Source organism: Eumetopias jubatus, unplaced genomic scaffold (assembly GCF_037043125.1).
Source record: "Eumetopias jubatus isolate StellerSeaLion01/CBP00866 unplaced genomic scaffold, mEumJub1_p1.0 scaffold_15, whole genome shotgun sequence".
NCBI lineage: Eukaryota > Metazoa > Chordata > Mammalia > Carnivora > Otariidae > Eumetopias > Eumetopias jubatus.
In genome coordinates this window covers 57,271,748-57,290,660 of record NW_028274821.1, presented here as the reverse complement: position 1 = coordinate 57,290,660, position 18,913 = coordinate 57,271,748, and the positions used below count along the sequence as shown (strand labels likewise).

The 18,913-nt window shown below is 47.4% G+C and overlaps 1 protein-coding gene and 1 pseudogene across 3 annotated transcripts in view; both read right to left on the bottom strand.

Moving 5' to 3' along the window:
• Positions 1 to 11,027: 11,027 nt before the first annotated feature.
• The window catches only part of NFX1 (nuclear transcription factor, X-box binding 1), a 72,432-nt gene continuing 64,546 nt past the window's right edge, over positions 11,028 to 18,913 (bottom strand). For all 3 annotated transcript variants that reach the window (XM_028115159.2, XM_088019203.1, XM_028115160.2), the window contains 5 exons: positions 15,226 to 15,324; positions 14,620 to 14,686; positions 13,347 to 13,492; positions 12,501 to 12,605; positions 11,028 to 11,306 (listed from right to left, as the gene is read on the bottom strand). In XM_028115159.2, coding sequence (XP_027970960.1) covers positions 11,234 to 11,306; positions 12,501 to 12,605; positions 13,347 to 13,492; positions 14,620 to 14,686; positions 15,226 to 15,324 — 490 coding nt within the window. In that variant the 3' untranslated portion in view covers positions 11,028 to 11,233. The remainder of the gene's footprint in view (positions 11,307 to 12,500; positions 12,606 to 13,346; positions 13,493 to 14,619; positions 14,687 to 15,225; positions 15,325 to 18,913) is intronic.
• Positions 17,569 to 18,640, bottom strand: LOC114218183 (dnaJ homolog subfamily C member 15 pseudogene; annotated as a pseudogene).

Genomic DNA, 18,913 nt, shown 5'->3' with positions numbered 1-18,913 from the left:
CTGGGACTCAGAGGCAGCATCACCCATGGTTTCTGTCATTGTGCATTCAGCCTTTCAACAATTATTGAGAACCTCCTGTGTGCAGGCCCTGCCTGGGCACTGAAGATGTTGAAGTGGATGAGGCTGGGCCTCTGCCTTCGAGGAGCACAGTCTAATGAGGATGGATAGTCATGAGGAAGGAGCTAAGTGACCGAGAGGGGGCTGTGGGGCTCAGAGGGGGCTCACTGCCCAGCCGCACGGCAGAGGACAGGGATGGCTTCCTCCCCAGAGGGAGGAGGCAGAGCAGAGTGGAGGACAAGGGTTGTCCTTTCTGGGGTTGGTTGCTGCACTTTGCAGTTTGAGGAGATTGAGGTGAGGAGGCTGGGCTTTCTTCTAGAGATGGGGACATGGTGAGATGAGATTTAGCAAAGCCCGCCTGATCTGCCGTGTGCAAGCTGCTGGGAAAGGGGGAGATTGGAGCCTGCGAGGGAGTATGGCGAGAGGCAATAATCCAGGAGGAGCAGCAGATGGGAGAAAGGGGATTCACTAGATATGGAGGAGGTAAAGCCCACAGGACTTGGCTCAAATTGGGAGGAGTGGGTAAGGATGCGGCAGGGGTCAGGCTGATTTAAGTTTTTGGCTTGGACCTGGGGCATTGATGTGCCCCCTGAGAGTGTGCATGGGAGACAAACTGGTTTGGAGAGGAAGATAAGTTCTATCGTGGGCATGCTGAGTTTGAGTTGCCTATGGGACTTGGGGGCAAGAGACGTGTACCTTGAGCAAGTTATTCAACCTCTCTGGGCTTCCATTTTCTCATTTGTAAAATGGGTCTCATATTATCCACCATTTGTGTCGCTGTGAATATTCAATGAAATAAAACATGTACAATGCTGAGAATAGTGCTTGGCACAGAGTAAGGAAGTGCAGAATAAACAATTATGCCTTTTATATGGTCTGGAGATCAGAAGAGAGTTGAAGACAGAGATTGGGGAAGTCATGGTTGTGTGGATATCACGGGGGCCGTGGGATAGTGACAGGAGAGTCAGTGACCAGTGTTCTGGGCGCACGGCTGGGAGGCGGCTGGGAGGGGTGGAGTGGGCACCTGCTGAGGAGAGGTACAAGGTGGGTGATCATGGGGCCCTGGAAACAAAGGCAAATGTCCACGAGGTGGGGAGCAGATAATTACCTTGCCCTACAGTCACAGACAACAGGACATGATACACGTCAGTGAAAACTGAGGCACAACAGCTTCCTGTAACAACATGGAAAACGTTTGGAGGCATAAAAAGCAATGCAGTAGCCTATTCAGTATGACACCAGTGCTGGTATTGAAAAACAAGCAAAAAGGAATATATTCTTTGGGCATACATATGTGATAAAACTATTTTTTTTGAAGATTTTATTTATTTTTGCAAGGGAGAGTGAGCACGAGTGAGGGGAGGAGCAGAGGGAGAAGCAGGCTCCCCGCTGAGCAGGGAGCCTGACATGGGGCTCGATCCCAGGACTCTGGGATCATGACCTGAGCTGAAGGCAGATACTTAACCGACTGAACCACCCAGGCGTCCCCAGATAAAACTACTTTAAAAAAAAAGAAGGGATGGGGGTGCCTGGCTGGCTCAGTTGGTGGAGTCTGTGACTCTTCATCTTGGAGTTGTGAGTTTGAGCCCCTCATTGGGTTAAATAAAATCTTAAAAAATAAAATAAAAAAAAAATAAAATCTTAAAAAAAGAAAAAAGGAAAGACGGATAGGAAGCATGTGGGACTGTAAAGACCAAAGACCTCACTAAGAAGGTGACTTTGCACAAAGACTTGAAGGGGGAGAGGGAGTGAGCCATGTGGACACCAGATAGGAGCATGCCAGGCTGAGGGAAGCCACTGAAAGGCCCTCAGGTGGGAGTGTGGAGGGCGACTGCTGGAAAGGAAAAAGGGTAGGAAGAGTGGAAGAAGAAAAGGTCAGACAAGTAGGTTAAGGTGAACTGAGGCCAGGCCCAGGGAAGAGGTAAGCCCAAGGCCTGGGGCAGAGGTAAGGGAGGCCTCTGGAAGAGAGAGGCAGACGAGATCGGGCATGTTCAGGGTGGGATGGCTGTAGGTCTCATTGCAGGCAGGCAGGCAGGAAGGGAGGAAGGAAGGGAGGAAGGAATTAGGATGAGGTGGGGTGGGCGTCAGTGCCTTGTGGGTCCCTGGCTCTTAGCTCTGCTGTCACACACACACACACACACACACCTCTCCTGTAAACACACACACACACCTCTCCTGTAAAGACACACACACCTCTCCTGTAAACACACACACACACCTCTCCTGTACACACACACACACACACACACTCCTGTAAACACACACACATGCACCTCTCCTGTAAACACACACACCTCTCCTGTAAACACACACACACACTCCTGTAAACACACACACACGCACCTCTCCTGTAAACACACACACACACACACACCTCTCCTGTAAAGACACACACACCTCTCCTGTAAACACACACACACACCTCTCCTGTACACACACACACACCTCTCCTGTACACACACACACACACACTCCTGTAAACACGCACACACACACCTCTCCTGTAAACACACACACCTCTCCTGTAAACACACACAATCTCTCCTGTAAACACACACACACACACACACACACACACGCACGCCCTGGCTCGTAGCTCTGCTGTCTCACACACACACACAACCTCTCCTGTAAACACACACACCTCTCCTGTACACACACACACACACACACACCTCTCCTGTAAACAAACACACACACACACACACACGCACGCACGCCCTGGCTCGTAGCTCTGCTGTCTCACACACACAACCTCTCCTGTAAACACACACACCTCTCCTGTACACACACACACACACACACACACACACACACACCTCTCCTGTAAACACACACACACACACACACACACACATGCCCGCCCTGGCTCTTAGCTCTGCTGTCTCACACACACACACACACACACAACCTCTCCTGTAAACACACACACACACACACGCCCTGGCTGGATCCAGGAGACGCATCTGTTTAGCTCTGGGAGCCAGGCTGGGCTATGAGTCAAGGAAGTCCTGTTCTGCTCCCATTCTCCCAGGCCCTGGCCCAACACAGACTGGCTATGTGACCTGGACAGAACCCATCCCCTCTCTGAGTCTCATTTTCCCTATCTGGGCATTGAGGCTTGGATTTATTGGTGTCTGGGGGGAGCCCCCCAGCTCTGACTTCTTCCAGTACTTTGCAGTCTCATGTCATGACCTCACTTCCCTTCCCCCACCCCAACTGAGGCTGTGGTTGAAACAGGGACAGGGTAGGGCAGGAACAACTCCCAGCCCCAGGCCAGGCCACTCCAGGACTTTGCAGATGAAGGTTTGGTCCTCAGCGTGGTGGTCCTGGCTTTGGGAGAGCCCCTCACTCCCTGTCCTTGCTCGTTCTCCCCACTCAGGGCTTCTGAGGACAAGGTACCCACAGGCAGCACGCCAGTCAGGCTAGTATGTCTCCTCCCTCAGATGGGGTCCTGCAGCCCAGAAAGAGATGGGAGCAGCCATCTCGGGCCAGGCTGGGGTGCTGATGCCCCCAGTGGGAGGAGCCTGTGGCCCCTCAGAGCTGAGCAGCCTGACCTGTGGCTATGTACCTACCTCTGTGCTGACCCTGAAGTGGGAAAGAGCTATGACCCAGCTCTCCTGGGTGCAGCAGGGCCCATACTGTGGCCCCTGAGAGCACAAAGAGGGCAGCCAGGCTGGATGCAAATCCTGGCTCTACCACTCACTAGCCGGCTGACTTTCGGTAAGACAGGATAATAATAGTCCCACCTCACAAGGCTGCTGGGATGAGAAAATGAGTCTGCCTGACATGTGGGCCGTGTGTTCTCTGTTGCCATGCTACACCCTCCTGTGGTCCTCACATCATCAGGCCCATCTTACATCCGAGGAAGCTGAGGCCTGGGGAGATTGGCTTGGTAAGGCGTAGACAGTAGGGATTCCAGTCCTTACCAATACGGCCTTGCCTCGTTTTTTTGTTTGGTCTCTAAATTGTGAAACACATCCTATAAATATGCATATATAACATACAGGTACAGTTAAAATAATTAAATACTCAAAAAACAAAGACCCCTAATGAACAAATAACCCCAAATCCTCAAGTGCCCTCCACTGAGCTTTGGCATGTTACTGAACCTCTCTGGGCCTCAATTTCCTCATCTGTAAATGGGGATAATGAAGCTCAGAGGCGAGGTGCTTCAGGTTTCAATTTTGCCCCTGGCACTTTGCTGTGATGAAGCAGGGTGAGGAATAGTTTGCCAGAGGTCATGGTCTCCCCTTACGTCTGTGCTCAGGAGTCAAGGGGGTGGGTGGGTGCTGGAGGGTGTGTGCAGGGGCTTCTGGAGGGGATGCTTATGCTCTTGGCCCAGTTGGGGGTCTTAATAAGGGCGGTTGGAGCTTCATAGGCTGGGTCAGGGGCAAAGAGAGAAGACACACAGCTCAGAACCAGGTACACCCAAGCACACAGATGAGGTCTTAAATCTAGGACTGATTCCTTGAGTCCTCCAGGGACCCAAAAAATCCCCATCGGCTGATAAGGAGGATTCCTCAGATGGGGGTCACAAAAGGCCCTTGGCACAGCCCAGCCAGGTCCAGCAAGAATGTGCTGCTGTCCTCCCCACTGCCCCAGAACCCCCACTCTATTCTAGCCTTTTGCCCCAGGTCAAGGACATTAGGGAGAAGATGAACTTCTAAGGGAGAATCAGTGCTGGGGTAGGGGAGACTGGAAAGTAATGTATATACCAGGAAGGAGTTTGGAGGTTGGACATTGCTGAACTGGAGGTGTTTGTGGGGCATCCAGGGATAAACACCGGCTGGGCTAGAGATAGAGCTTTTAAGTCCAGAGAGGCACATGAAGGCTTGCAGATGGATGAGGTGGCCCAGAGAGAGATGATGGAGTCCTGGGGAGTACCCATGTTTAAGAGATGGCTAAAGGGGAGGAGGCAGCCAAGGCCCATGATCTCCCCTGGCCCCAGGAACCCTGACTTGTACTATGGAGCCAGCCCCTTCTCTCAGAAGGTTCAGAATGGTCAGAAAAGCAAAAGAAGCCCAGACTCCTAGGCAACCAGGAGGAAAACTCCAGAGACCCCCACCACAAAGGACTTCCCTGTAGCACTGGGTCCTCCAACTTCAACCCCCAGCTCTGGCTCCAGAAATGTCTGACTCCTGCCCTGTCCTCAGCTCCCTGCCCTCTAGATGATGGGAGTGCCCAGAGTACAGTCCTCAGACCTCTTCTCTTTCACCCCCCTTCCCAACGTGACCTTACCAGCCTGTAAATACCATTATATGCCAACAGCTCCCCAAATTAGATCTCCTGTCCAATCCTGTTTCCAGACTTTAGATTCCCATGTACAACCACCCACTGGGCAGATTTTCATCCCTTAAACCTGCTCCTCCCACACTCTTTCCTATCTCAGTAAATGGCAAATTCAGTCTTCCCATTGCTCAAGCCAAAATCTTTGAAGTCGTCCCCGACTCCATTCTCTCTCACACCCCACCCACATCCCAGCTGTTAGCAAACCCTATAGGTGTTACCTGCAAAATTATCTAGAAACCAACCACTTCTTATCACCCCGCCACCATCACCCAGGTTTGAGCCACTGTCACCTCTCTTGGATTACAGAACTGGTCTTCAGATCATCTTCCAGCCTTTTTGCTCTGAGTCACCCCTATAGTCTAGTCTCAATACATCAGCTGGAATGTTCCTTTCAAAAAATAAGCCAAATCATATCCTTTACTCCTCTGCCCTAAGCCTTCCAATGGCCTCCAGGCCCCTGCTTCTTTCTACGTATTCATTCCCCTACAGCTGGATGGCTTTGCTGTTCCTTCAAGGTACATGGGACGTTTCCACCATTGAGCCTTTGCAATGGCTATTCCCTCTGCCTGGGATATTCTTCCTTCAGATATCTGTTCTTCCCCCTGTGCTTACACTGTTTATGTCAACAAACAGAAAACACTATTTTAAAAAAATGGAGAGGTAATAATTTTTAAAGATACTGGTTATAAACTCTACTAAAAAACTTTAGGTAAGAGCTTTTTTTGAGGCAAAGTGGAAGCGCTACCCCACCCCTCCCCAGGCTCCTGGTTTGGGGAATACATACTGTCCCCTAGCGGCCATTCTAGGAAAAGTCCCGTTTTCTGGGGGTTGCTGGTGTTCCCTACATTAGGACACAGTATAAACTTCAATCCCACCTGTACTGACCTGCCAGATATTGCAGTCCCAGCGACTCCCAGGTAAACTGTGTGTGTAGTGGAGGACACAGGTTTTGGAATCCGGCCTTACAGAAATTTCAGATCCCCAATTATTCATTGAGTGATCTTGGGCAAGGGACCTAACTCCAACCTTTACCCATTGGTAAAATGGAGATAGTAATATATACTTCAGGGGCACCTGGGTAATGCCATTGGTTGAGCATCTAACTTTTGGTTTTGGCTTAGGTCATGATCTCGGTGTCGTGGGATCAAGCTCTGTGTTGGGCTCCATGCTCAGTGGGGAGTCTGCTTCAGATTCTCTCTCTCCCTCTCCCCCCACTTGCATGCGCACTTTCTAAAATAAATAAGTGGATCTTTAAAAAATATATATAGGGATGCCTGGGTGGCTCAGTCGTTTAAGCGTCTGCCTTCAGCTCAGGTCATGATCCCAGGGTCCTGGCATCGTGTCCTGCAATGGGCTCCTTGCTCAGCGAGGAGGCTGCTTCTCCCTCTGCCTGCCACTTCCCCTGCTTGTGCTCTGACAAAATCTTTTTAAAAAATAAAAATATATACTTTAAGGGTCTTTGAGAAGAAGAAATGAGCACAGTGCTTGATGCATATTAAGTGCTCAAAAGCTGTTACCTACTATTAGAAGAGATTCTTGGCAAATTTTGGGTGACTGAAAGCCCCAGCCCTTGCCAGAGCAGCTTCACAGTACTAAGATGCCATATGACACTGGGAGAGTCTCCCAGCCTCTCAGATCCTGTCTACCCACTGCCCTTCCAATGGCTTGGGATAGCACACGGCAGGAACTATTACTGACCTGAGAGATGGGGAAACCAATGCCCAGACACTGGAAGCAAACTGCCCAGGGTTCGCAGAGTGAGTTGAGGCAGCCAATCAGGGGTCCTAGCAGTTTGGCTGGGTTATATGCAGTCAGGTCTCCCAGGAGGCTATGCCTTATGAAGAGTAACCACATAAAGCCTGAGGCTGAGGTGGCCTGGGCCACTGGGAAGGGCTCCAAGGGAATTCTGTTTGGGGAAGACAGTTGTCCTTTCCTTGAGGACTCAAGACACCTCCTGACCTAGAGGCAGTTCTAGACTGGGAAACCCAAGACCTGGATTCTAGTCTTGGCCTGGCTCTCACTGACAGTGACCCCATGGAGCCTTGTCCCTTCTGGGCTAGGCCTTTGTAGACTGAGGGGTTGGGCTAGCTTAGAGATCTTTGGGGATTTGTGGGCTCTAAAAAGCCATGAGAGATCACCTGGGGTATCTGTGCTGAGGTCGTGTAGGGAGCTTGGGAAGAAGAAATTTCACAATGGGTATGGCTGGGCATATGAGAGGACTGATGAGGAAGGCAGGTCTGTGAAGGTGACCAGGCATTCACACCCCAATTTTAGAAGAGAAGGCACACTAGCAGGTTCTCCTTAGAGAACAAGGTCTCCAGGCTTTCAGGCATGACGCAAGAAGGCTGACACCATGATGGAAGGATCCCCTCCCCCAAACCTAAATCACAGGACCCACTGTTTGAGACTTTGAACCTCTCCTACAAGACTGACATTTTTTTCTTCCCCTCCTGTGGTCTGCTCTCTGGCCTGTCCAGGACAGGATCCAGAGCTGCTTCACACAGACCCCTGCAATCAGGAGGGCTGCTTTCATCTCCAAGCCTGAATACAACAACCTCCTCCTGAACCTCAGACTGGCACCACTGTTGAAAGGAGCCAGCCCTGCTGGACAAGCCAGACGGAATTCCAGAGATAAGAACTTGGGTCTCTGAAAAGCTCTGGCCCCATAAAGAACCTCCTGCTGAAGGAGAGGGTGGGCCTGGAAGGGGAAGGGATGCTATCACCTGATTCTCAGGGAGCAGTAATGTGGGGTCGTGTTGCCCACGGGATTCCTCCACGAATGGCTCCCTTTAGCCCACACATAAATTCTTGCCCAAGGCCACTGCTTGGTGGAGAATCTGCCAAACCCATGAGAAAGTAGCTTCCCCTTGCTGAGGGGGCCTAGGGCCCCTTTAGTGATCCGAGGGGTGTTAGCTCCCCGATGACACCAAGCATCCTATCCAATCTCCTGAATCTCTTCCCTTTGCAGCACTAACCTCCACCATCCTCATCTTTCACTTGGATCACTCCCTATAGCTCTTTGCTGGGTCTCTTGCCTCAAAGTTAATCCTCCAATCCCTTCTTTACACTCTGCTGGAGACACTGCTCTAGAACTGGGTGGGGAAACTAAGGTCCTTGGCCAAATCCAGCCTGCTGCCTGTTTTTGTACAACCCATGAGCTAAAAATGGTTTCTATATTTTTAAATAGCTGGGAAAAAAGGATATTGTGACATGAAAAATTGTATGAGATTCTAATTTCAGTGTCTATAAAATAAGGTATTGCTGGGACAGAGTCATGCTCATTTGCTTATGTATTGTCTGTGGCCACTTTCACATCACAATGGCAGAGTTGGGTAGCTGCAACAGAAACTCTTAAGACTCACAAAGCCTAAAATATTTCTTATTTGGACCTTTACAGAAACCATTTGCTGACTCCCACTCTGGATCAAAAATCCAGTCATGCCATTCTCTGCTTAGGACCCTCCAGTGGCTCCTTGTGGTTCTCCACAGCTGACCCGTTCCTACCTCTCCAGCCTCATCACCTGTCCTTCTAGTTGTCTGCCCACTCGGAACAAATAACTGTTCTTCAGCCCCACCACAAACCACATCCCTGGGCTTGTCTTATACTATTTACCTTTCCTTGGCATGCTTCTCTTCTTCTAATGGCAGACTACCATCTTAAGACTCAGCCCAAATGTTTCCTCCCATTTCCTTTCTCCCAACCATGAGAGCTAACCCACTCCTACCATGTCACAGGAAACTCCTCTTATGACTCTACTCAGCTTTTAATAACAGACTAATGACTTATTTGTAGACGACCAATTCCATTATAAATATTTGTTCAAGTATGTGTCCTCTGCTGGATTACTAACTGTGAAAGAACAGGCCACAGCCCTCGCACAAGGCTGCATGTGGTGGGCACATAAGCATTCTCCAGAAGAGGTCTGTTTAGCATTCTATACTTTTACTTGGCTAACAGTATGGAGGAAGAAGATGCTTATATATTTTCCAGATACTATCTTTTTTTTTTTTTTAGAGAGAGAGGGAGGCAGAGAGAGGTGGGTGGGGGAGGGGCAGAGGGAGGACAGACAGAATCTTAGTATATGTGCTGCAGAAGCGAGCACAGACAGAATCTTAAGCAGCCTCCACACCCAGCGCAGAGCTTGATCTCATAACCCTGAGATCATGACCTGGGCTGAAATCAAAAGCCAGAAGTTTAGTGGACTGAGCTACCCAGGTACCCCTCATTTTTTTTTTAAGTAAACTCTACACCCAACATGGGGGTTGAACTCATGACCCCAAGATTAGAGTCAGATGCTCTACCAGCTGAGCCAGTCAGGCACCCCCAAGTATCATTTATATAAACTTTCAGCATTCATGATAGATCAGGCACCTACATGTATCTGATCTCATTTAATCCTTACAATGACCCTGGCTAAGGCAGGTGATACCTCTATTCCTCCAAGTGGCGAGTTACGGGGCACAGCTGGCATCTAGAATCAGGTCTCCTGCCTCCTGAATTCTGAGATGTTCTCCATGAGGTCATCCATTGAAGCACTGCTTCAAAGATATAACAGATGCTCGTGGGCTTCCTGCTGTGTTTGGGGCCCCTGATCCTGTGCTAAATGAATCCAGAGAGAGGAGGTTTTGTAGTTTTCCATCTCCTCCCTCCAGTTGCTTCTTCTTGCTCCTGTACCTGCTGCCTCTCAAGGCAGATTGTCTGGGTCAGGACCAAAGGGTGGTCCTGCTTTTCCTATGAAAACTAAGTGCAAGTTTTGGGACGTCACTTCTGAAATCCGTTGCTCTGGGGCTTGGGCTTGCTCTGGACAAAGAAGTTGTTGCAAGTCTGGCCTCCAAGCTGGAAGGGTGCCATGGCAGAGAGCCAAACTAATGTTAACTGTCAATGCACCTGCCTTAACAAAGACTCAAGAATGCCTCCGGAGGGCTGCTGGGATAAGCCCTGGACTGGCCACATACTTCCATGAATATTTAAACAGAAGTCCAGAGCTCAGAGACAAGGAGAGCCAATATAGCTGCTCCAGGCCTGGGAGAAAGCAACACAGGAAAGGTAAATCCACCTGAGACTCTTTCTCAACCAAAGAGGAGTTAGGGCTACACTGGTCAGTACACAGAGGCCACAGTGTGAACCTGGCAGGAGGAGGAGCTTGCTCTATGTCCTCTACCATCATAGCATATATAACTAAACTGCCACAGGACAGGCCCGATGATGTGGTATGAGCCACATCCCTGAACTCTAGAAAATGGAATTCTGTAAAGCACCCTGACCCCTTTCCTAGGTCTAGAACTGATGGCATTAAGAACCCCTAAGATAAATTCAGCCAGACAGACCTATGAGAGTTTTTGGCAAAAGACTCAGATAAGATAGCTAGGTTTAACACAGCACGTGTGATTCTGGATGTGTTTGGTATTTTGGACTGAGGAGTTCACTTGTGTCTTTCCAAAGATTGTGATCAGTTTGGATTAATCCAAAAAATGAGGTGCAGCTAATGTTGCAGGCATTTTTAAGAGGAGGATGGATAATTGGGACAACTGAGGCTTTGACTAAGTGCCACTTTCAGGCTAAAATTCTGGTTTGTTCAAATCAAACCCAATGTTCCCCTGGCTCTCTGAGCAATCAGTGATGGTGGAGCCTCTGCAAATACATGACTAAATCACTAGTGACCATCTAGTCAGAGATCTGGCTGTACTGAAACACTTTATACAGACAGAAGAGGGGACAAGGGGACTTCTGACACACTCATGCTTTGGACGTATCAGTACAAGACAGTATGTGAGACCTGTGTGTGAGTCCACCAGGCAGTTGGGAACAAGCATGATTTATCTGCTGGCAAACAAGTCTCCATCACACCTAATCATTCTTTTATCTAAGTGCATCTTGATCTTCTCAGTCCTGGACATCAAAGTAGTCAATTACTGGTTCCTTGGCTATTTTCTGTAAATTACTGCTTGCAGGATTCCTGAAAAGCAAACAAAGAATGATCAATCTTTTCTTGTTTGGGGGAAACAGACTGAAGTCTTCAAAAAGCTAAGGATCAGCCGATTTGCCATTTGCAAAGCTTTGATAAGATAGGAGGGCCCACATGAGCTGGGAACTGTTAAAATTTGGTGATGGGCACACAAGGATTCACTGTATTAACATACTGTCTCTACTCTAAAAGTTTTCCACAATAAAGTTTTATACAAAAATAAAGCAAACAAAGGGAAAAAAGATAGCATGGCATAAACAGGCCAAAGATCCCACAGGATTACGTTGAGGTAGTACTGGACACAGCTGTGGAATAACATGTGGAATACCTTCACATTTCCCAAACCACTGCCCACATGGATATGGAGCTGGGCTGACTAGAATCCAGGCCGTCTGCTCTCCAGGGATAAGCAGGGCTGGTCCTGGGGAACTACACTAATCTAGACAATCCTTGCCAAGGTTATGTCCAATGGGCAATACCTAGCTGTCCTGTCCAGTCTTTGGGAACACTGCTTGCTAAGGCCATCATGGTGACCCTGTAAACTGCCCTTCCCACCCTCCCAGAGGTTCTGTATAAGAGGTTCTGGTAGGGCTGCTGTGTGGAAGGCCAGGACAGCATTAGGGACCCTGCTGGGTTTCAGAGCAACTTGCAGCAATGCTGCCTCAGTTACAATAAGGTAAAAAGGGATGGTGCTCCTTCCCTGCTCCTAAGACTTGCTGCTTGCCAATGTGGTTTTCTTTTCTCTTTAAATCATAAAAGTATGTTTTTGTTATAAAAATTATTCAAACCATAGAGAAGTAGACAGGTCAAAACACAAAAGTCTCTATCTTCACTGCAACCCCGCCCACTAGCTGACTTTCACCTCCAGAATAACTCTGTCAACCATGTGATGTTCCTAAATCCTCTGGTGTGAGACTGAATATACTTCCCAGTGTCACCACCTACACCATGGAAGTTATGTCCAGTGACTTTTCCCCAGAGGGGAAGTGGGCATTACAAACATCAAACTTGGGACCCCTCTGGCAGGAACAAATGTCTGACATCCCAAACCTTACTAATCTGAACAAAGCACCCCAAGGCCAGGCCTGAGAAGTTGCCAATGGCTGGTAGAGTCCCGGACAGTTCAGCCCCTGCTGGCTTCTCTGAATAGACAGGGCCTTTGGAAAGCAGCTGAAGGATCCTTACTTGTCTGTCTGATGTCTGTGATGAGGAATTGGTGGTGGAGGCCGTGACTGCATTTCCCTTTCAAGGACACATGTCAGCGTGCTAGGAGGACAAATGGACTTCCCTCTGATAAAAGTCAGAACACAAAGTATTGAAAAGAGAGAATTGTTTGTGGAGACAGGCAGACCGCTGGAAATCCAGTCATGACTTTCACTGTGCTGCTGCTGAGTGCTCTGATGTGACCCATCCCCTCTCAGGCATGGTCACCTTCATTTAACCCTCGTCCTTCCACTCACCTCTGCCTGGGCCTGTTACCTGCTCCCTCTCATCCCATGCTCAAGTTTTCTTCATTGGTAAGGATCTACTCTGTCAGGTTCTGACAGTGATCCTAGATCCTCCCTGTCACTTCCCAGCTCACACTGCAGCCTCAGTTTCTTCTACTGGCAAACACTGTTTACGGGGGATGCCCTGAATCAGAGTCTAGCATTTTTTGCTTTCATCATGCCAGAGGACAAGGGAAAAAGGGACAGACAGATGGGATGGGCAGGCACTCAAGCCAGGCCCTCAGGGTCTGTTCCCGGGGCCTGAGGAAATGCTGCCTCCAGTGTTGCTCATGAATCGGGGCAGACAAGAGCCTTGCGTACCTTTAAGCATGTTTGTCCTGGGGACTGAAGCATGGGCTTTGCTCTCTGGTTCAGAGCTTTAGATCAGACCTTCTGATCATGTCAGAAAGGCTAGCCCAGAAGCAGATTTTCTATCTATTCTTCTAGGAGAGGAAGTAAGGCAAGCAAATGTTGGTAGAGCCTGCTTCCAAGGTTCAGCTTGCTGCAACGAGCAGTTCCTCCTGTGATGGCAAGATCAACCCACCTGACTGCAGTGACCACGACATTGCGCTTTGGTTCACTGTCATAGCTCACGCTCTCCAGGCCATACACTTGGGCTAGGTCGTGGATGATCCGGCGGTGGTCTCTGTTCATTGGAGGGAAGCAGTGGCTCTTCTTACTGTTCTTTCCCTGTATTGAGGGAAAAGATGACTGATTGATAAAATCACCCTGCAAACAGAATATACTTACAAAGGTCCAAAACAGCTGGGTCAACAAAGAGGTGGCTGAGTTTTAGAGGCCCACACCATACAGTATTTCGCTGGCTGCTAAGCAAGCCAAGGGGTTTGGGAGGATGAGGTCTGATGCACTTCCTTCATCTATTCTTTGAGCCACAACAGTAGCAGCTGGCCAGGGTTAGGGATCAAGAGTAAGTGAAAAGAAACTAGGTGGACAGTATAATGGTTCCTCCTAACGGGCTGGTAACTGGGGACTAAGTGATATACCCAAGAAATGACTAAATAAATTGAAGACATAAGACAGTCTCATTTCTTATAAAAATATATTCTACACTAAAAATCATGAGTGTGCAGGTACAGACACACTAGCAGGGAAATACATTTGCACAGGTTTCCTAGTTAGAGAGGAACAATGATCCCATTTTCTCCTTCATGTTAGTATCCTGGGAAGTGGGAACAGAAGAAGGAAGGGAGGAAGAGCAGGGGCTAAGGGAGATGGTGGGAAGGAAATCCACCTTCATTAGATATGGAACTAATACAGGCACCTCATCCTCATTCACGGTCCCCAGGGAATAAAGAGGGAGCCACCCTGAGGTTGGCTGCTTCTGACTAAATTAAAGACTTTTTCCCTTAAAGCTATCTCCAGGACAAGGGTTCTAGTCATTCAACTTTTGATCCTTACCCAAGGGTTTCTACCCTGCCTGGGGGGTAATAAAGAACCAGTGTGCCCTATCATACAACAGCCCCCCCAGAGATGATGTTTTCCTAAGTACCCGACAGTCATTCAGCTGTCACTACCGAATGCCTCTGGCTGTCCAGAGCTTCTTCACCCAATCTTAGCCACTGAGCTAAGATTTTTTATTTATGCTGAATTTGATGGAGCATATCTTTGCTGAACCAGGACAAGGCTTCCATGGATGTTATAATGGCTGGACTTTTGGGAAAGATAAGGATCGTCAAGAAGTTGTGACATTTTCCTAAAACTACTCTACACTGATGGTGTTTCTGGGACTTGATTTTTTTTTTTTTTTTATCAAGCTGGCCTTAGAGACATGTCCAGTTGGATGTTTTGACTTCAACCTTATTCACGGCCTCCACAAGGGCTTCCATTTCTTTTTCAATGTCACTGACAAACTTTATATCCTTCCTGAAATGAGAAATCACCACAGTTAATTTCATCTGTTCCTGCTCTTTGAGAATCCCTTCCACCCACGCTCTCTGCCCTAACCTGCAGACAATGAACAATGTGGGTGGAAAAATGGCAAAGATCAGGAATTGCCAGATAACAGTAGACTGTGAATAACAAAGGAAGAGAAAAAGAAAACAAGTATGAGAAAGGAGATGATGGGAAGGAGAAAGAGCTGTCTGGAGGGTCAGTAGACAGGAGGAAAATAACAGCTGTTACTGCCCAAGTGAGGGTCCATGTTGGCAGCCAGAGATCTCTCAGGTCAGGCTAGTCCAAGCCCCAAACTTCTACTACAGGGTCCACACACCCACACCCCATGCTCGATTCTTCAAGGGGACAATTGTGAGAAACCAAGAAAGGATTTTTATTAAGCATCATATAATCTCTTATAAACTTTAACTGGTTCAATCAGAGGAGTACATATTAGTTACTACAACTTAAAAGACCAAACACTCTTGTAAGCCAAAGTTAAGAAAGCTGGTAACAAGTTACATACATACCTGGCATCGTCTTTTAAACTGTCACTGAATTTTGACCCTGAAGAACGTACATTGAAAGGATCGGAATCCTCACTAATATGAAATGCCTCTGCTAACCGCCTGAAAATAAGAGAGAAGTAAATAAAAGGAAAGGAGAGGAAAACTTCTTATAGTAACACAGAGTACCCACCATGTCCTAAGTTCTTTATACATTAATGATGCCATTTTAGCAAACCCACAATTATTAAGGAAGGAATAACAACAACTTGGGACAAGATATGAGTTTGTTTTCCTAGAATAAAATAAACAAGACAAATCTATGTGGGTCTGAGTGAACCAAATGGGCTGACACTGGCAGCTTGGGTTATCTGGCAAAGAGAAGGGGGGCGGGGAATGAGAGCACTGGGAGTGGTCAGTGGGGGATGGCAGTCTCCGAGGTTTTACCTAAACATCAAATACATAAAGTAGACACATAAACATTAAAATTAGAATCACCTTACAGAAAATCTGGAAAATAAAGGGAAGAATTCCATTAACAACCTAAGCACTATATTTTATTACTCTTCCTTTCAGATTTTTTTCCCTTTAAGTCATTGCAATTCGGGTATATAAAACTTGGCATCTGGGGCACCTGGCTGGCTCAATCAGTGATGCCTGTGACTTGTGATCTCCAGGTTATAAGTTCAAGCCCCATGATGGGTGCAGAGATTACTTAAAAATAAAATCTTAGGGCGCCTGGGTGGCTCAGTCAATTGGGCATCTGCCTTCAGCTTGAGTTGTGATCCCAGGGTCCTGGGATCAAGTCTCGTATCGGGCTCCTTGCTCGGTGGGGAGCCTGCTTCTCCCTCTGCCTCTGCTTGTGCTCTCTTTCTCGCTCTCTCAAATAAATAAATCTTAAAAAAAAAAAAAAAAAAACTTAAAGAAAAAAAACAAAACTGAAAAACCCCAACTTGGCACTTTTTTCACCTATTATACAATTGGCATTTCTCATATTACTATTAGTTTTTCACATTTACTGTTTTTTTTTTTAAAGATTTTATTTATTTGAGAGAGAGACACAGTGAGAGAGGGAACACAAGCAGGGGGAGTGGGAGAGGGAGAAGCAGGCTTCCTGCCAAGCAGAGGGCTCGATGTGGGGCTTGATCCCAGGACCCTGGGACTACGACCTGAGCTGAAGGCAGACGCTTAATGACTGAGCCACCTAGGCACCCCACACATTTACTGTTTTAATAGCTACATAATCTTCTAATTATGTATATACCAGAATTTATTTAAACATTCCCTAGTTTCTGGGCGCCTGAGTGGCTCAGTTGGTTGAGCAACTGCCTTCGGCTCAGGTCATGATCCTGGAGTCCCTGGATCGAGTCCCGCATCGGGCTCCCTGCTCAGTGGGGAATCTGCTTCTCCTTCTGACCTTCCCCCATCTCATGTCTCTCTCTCTCATTCTCTCTCTCATATAAATAAACTCTTTAAAAAAAAATTCCCTAGTTTAACAGTTCCCCAGTTTCTAAATATTTTGAGTGACACAATATCACTGGATAAAAAACTTTTAAGGTTATTTCTCTGGAAAATATTTCTAGTTGTGGGATTACCGGGTAAGATGGTATGGATGTCAGACTCATGAGCAACACAGTCTGAGAGCTTCCCACAACTGCCCATTTGTGTTTTGACTGCCAGCGGACGAGTCTCATGGCACCTCATCAACACCCAGTTATGTCTTTCTTTTATAAAGAGAGATAGAATTCAGCTTAGCACTTAGTACAATTTTTGCTCACACTGAGAAAAGGGCCTCTTGCAAGTTTAATGCCCGTAAGAATCTGGCTTAAGCTTAATTTTGAAATTTTTGAGAGAAATTTTCGAGAGATTTTTTGATGTTTTGATTAGTTGGCCACAAATTCAAATTTAAACACTTTTTTTTTAAAGATTTTTTTTAAAGATTTTATTTATTTGAGAGAGAGAGAATGAGAGATAGAGAGCACGAGAGGGAAGAGGGTCAGAGGGAGAAGCAGACTCCCCGCTGAGCAGGGAGCCTGATGTGGGACTCGATCCTGGGACTCCAGGATCATGACCTGAGCTGAAGGCAGTCACTTAACCAACTGAGCCACCCAGGCACCCCAAATTTAAACACTTATTAATAAAACATAACTGTGGGCTGAATTTGGCCTGCCAGTTTTTCATTTCTTGCAATAGAATACATGTTTGCAACTTTACTTTTTTTTTTTTTTTAAGATTTTATTTATTTGTCAGAGACAGCGCACGCAAGCAGGGGGAGCGGCAGGCAGAGGAAGAAGCAGGCTCCCTGCTGAGCAAGGAACCTGATGTGGGACTCGATCCCAGGACCCTGGGATCATGACCTGAGCCAAAGGCAGACGCTTAACCAACTGAGCCACTCAGGTGTCCCTGTTTGCAACTTTTTTTTTTCATTGTTCATCTTTTATTATTATATACCTTAATAGTGGAATAAATGATTGTGGTCAGTAAATGTATGAACACCGTGGTTTAGACTACTTTGCAAGATTTTGTTTTATATTCCCCCTTTTTTTCTTCAGAATGATTCTTAAGCATCCATCAATGTTTCGTGGTGCTTCTAGCAAGTCTTTTGCTTCATTTATTTTGGTTGCTAAGTAAGGAGATCCACCTTTATCTGGGTGATTCAAAATCATGATTCTCCTATGAGCTGTTCTAATCTTGGCCTTGCCAGCAGATGGGCTTATACCCAAAGTAAGACTAGCTTCTCGCCTACTCATTTTCTGTTCAAATCCTCCTTTATAGTAGGATGAAAGGCTAGGAGTGGAAATCTTCTTTGCTGTTTCCGTGATTACTTATTCTAGAGGCTTCCAGATTTGAAATGCACAGTGACCTGCAAATGCAAGAGCTGCAACACCCAGTCCTACAGCTATCAAACTTCTCGCCAGTCCCTGGTCCACGTCTGCGTCTGGCCATTTGGTTGCTGGAAGCGAGTACTCGGCGTAGTGCAGACCCTTGCCGGCAGCGGCAACGCCACCATGGGCAGCCATGGCAATGCAACGTGGGGAGACTCGGTGCACCGCAGCGTTGCCTGTTTGCAACTTTAGATGGTACTTTTTTAAGATTTAATTTTTTAATTTTTATTTTTTTAAAGATTTTATTTATTTGACAGAGAGAGAGAGAGCACAAGCAGGGAGCGGCAGGCAGAGGGAAAGGGAGAAAAGCAAGCTCCCTGCTGAGCAAGGAGCCCGATGCGGGACTTGATCCCAGGACCCTGGGATCACAACCTAAGGGCAAAGACAGACGCTTAACTGACAGAGACACCTAGGCGTCCCTAAGATTTTTAATTTTTAAGAAATAATCTCTATACCTAACATGGGGCTCGAACGCACAACGCTGAGATCAAGAGTTGCATGCTCTACTGATTGAGTCAGTCGGGCACCTCATATTTTCTTTTTTAAATTGGCATTTTTTTCCCCCTAGGTCAGTGGGTATTTAAGAAAGAATCTCTATGGGGCGCCTGGGTGGCTCAGCTGGTTAAGCGACTGCCTTCGGCTCAGGTCATGCTCCTGGAGTCCCGGGATCGAGTCCCACATCTGGCTCCCTGCTCGGCAGGGAGTCTGCTTCTCCCTCTGACCCTCTTCCCTCTCGTGCTCTCCATCTCTCATTCTCTCTCTAATAAATAAATAAATAAAATCTTTAAAAAAAAAAAAAAGAAAGACTCTCTATATTGTGAGGACCA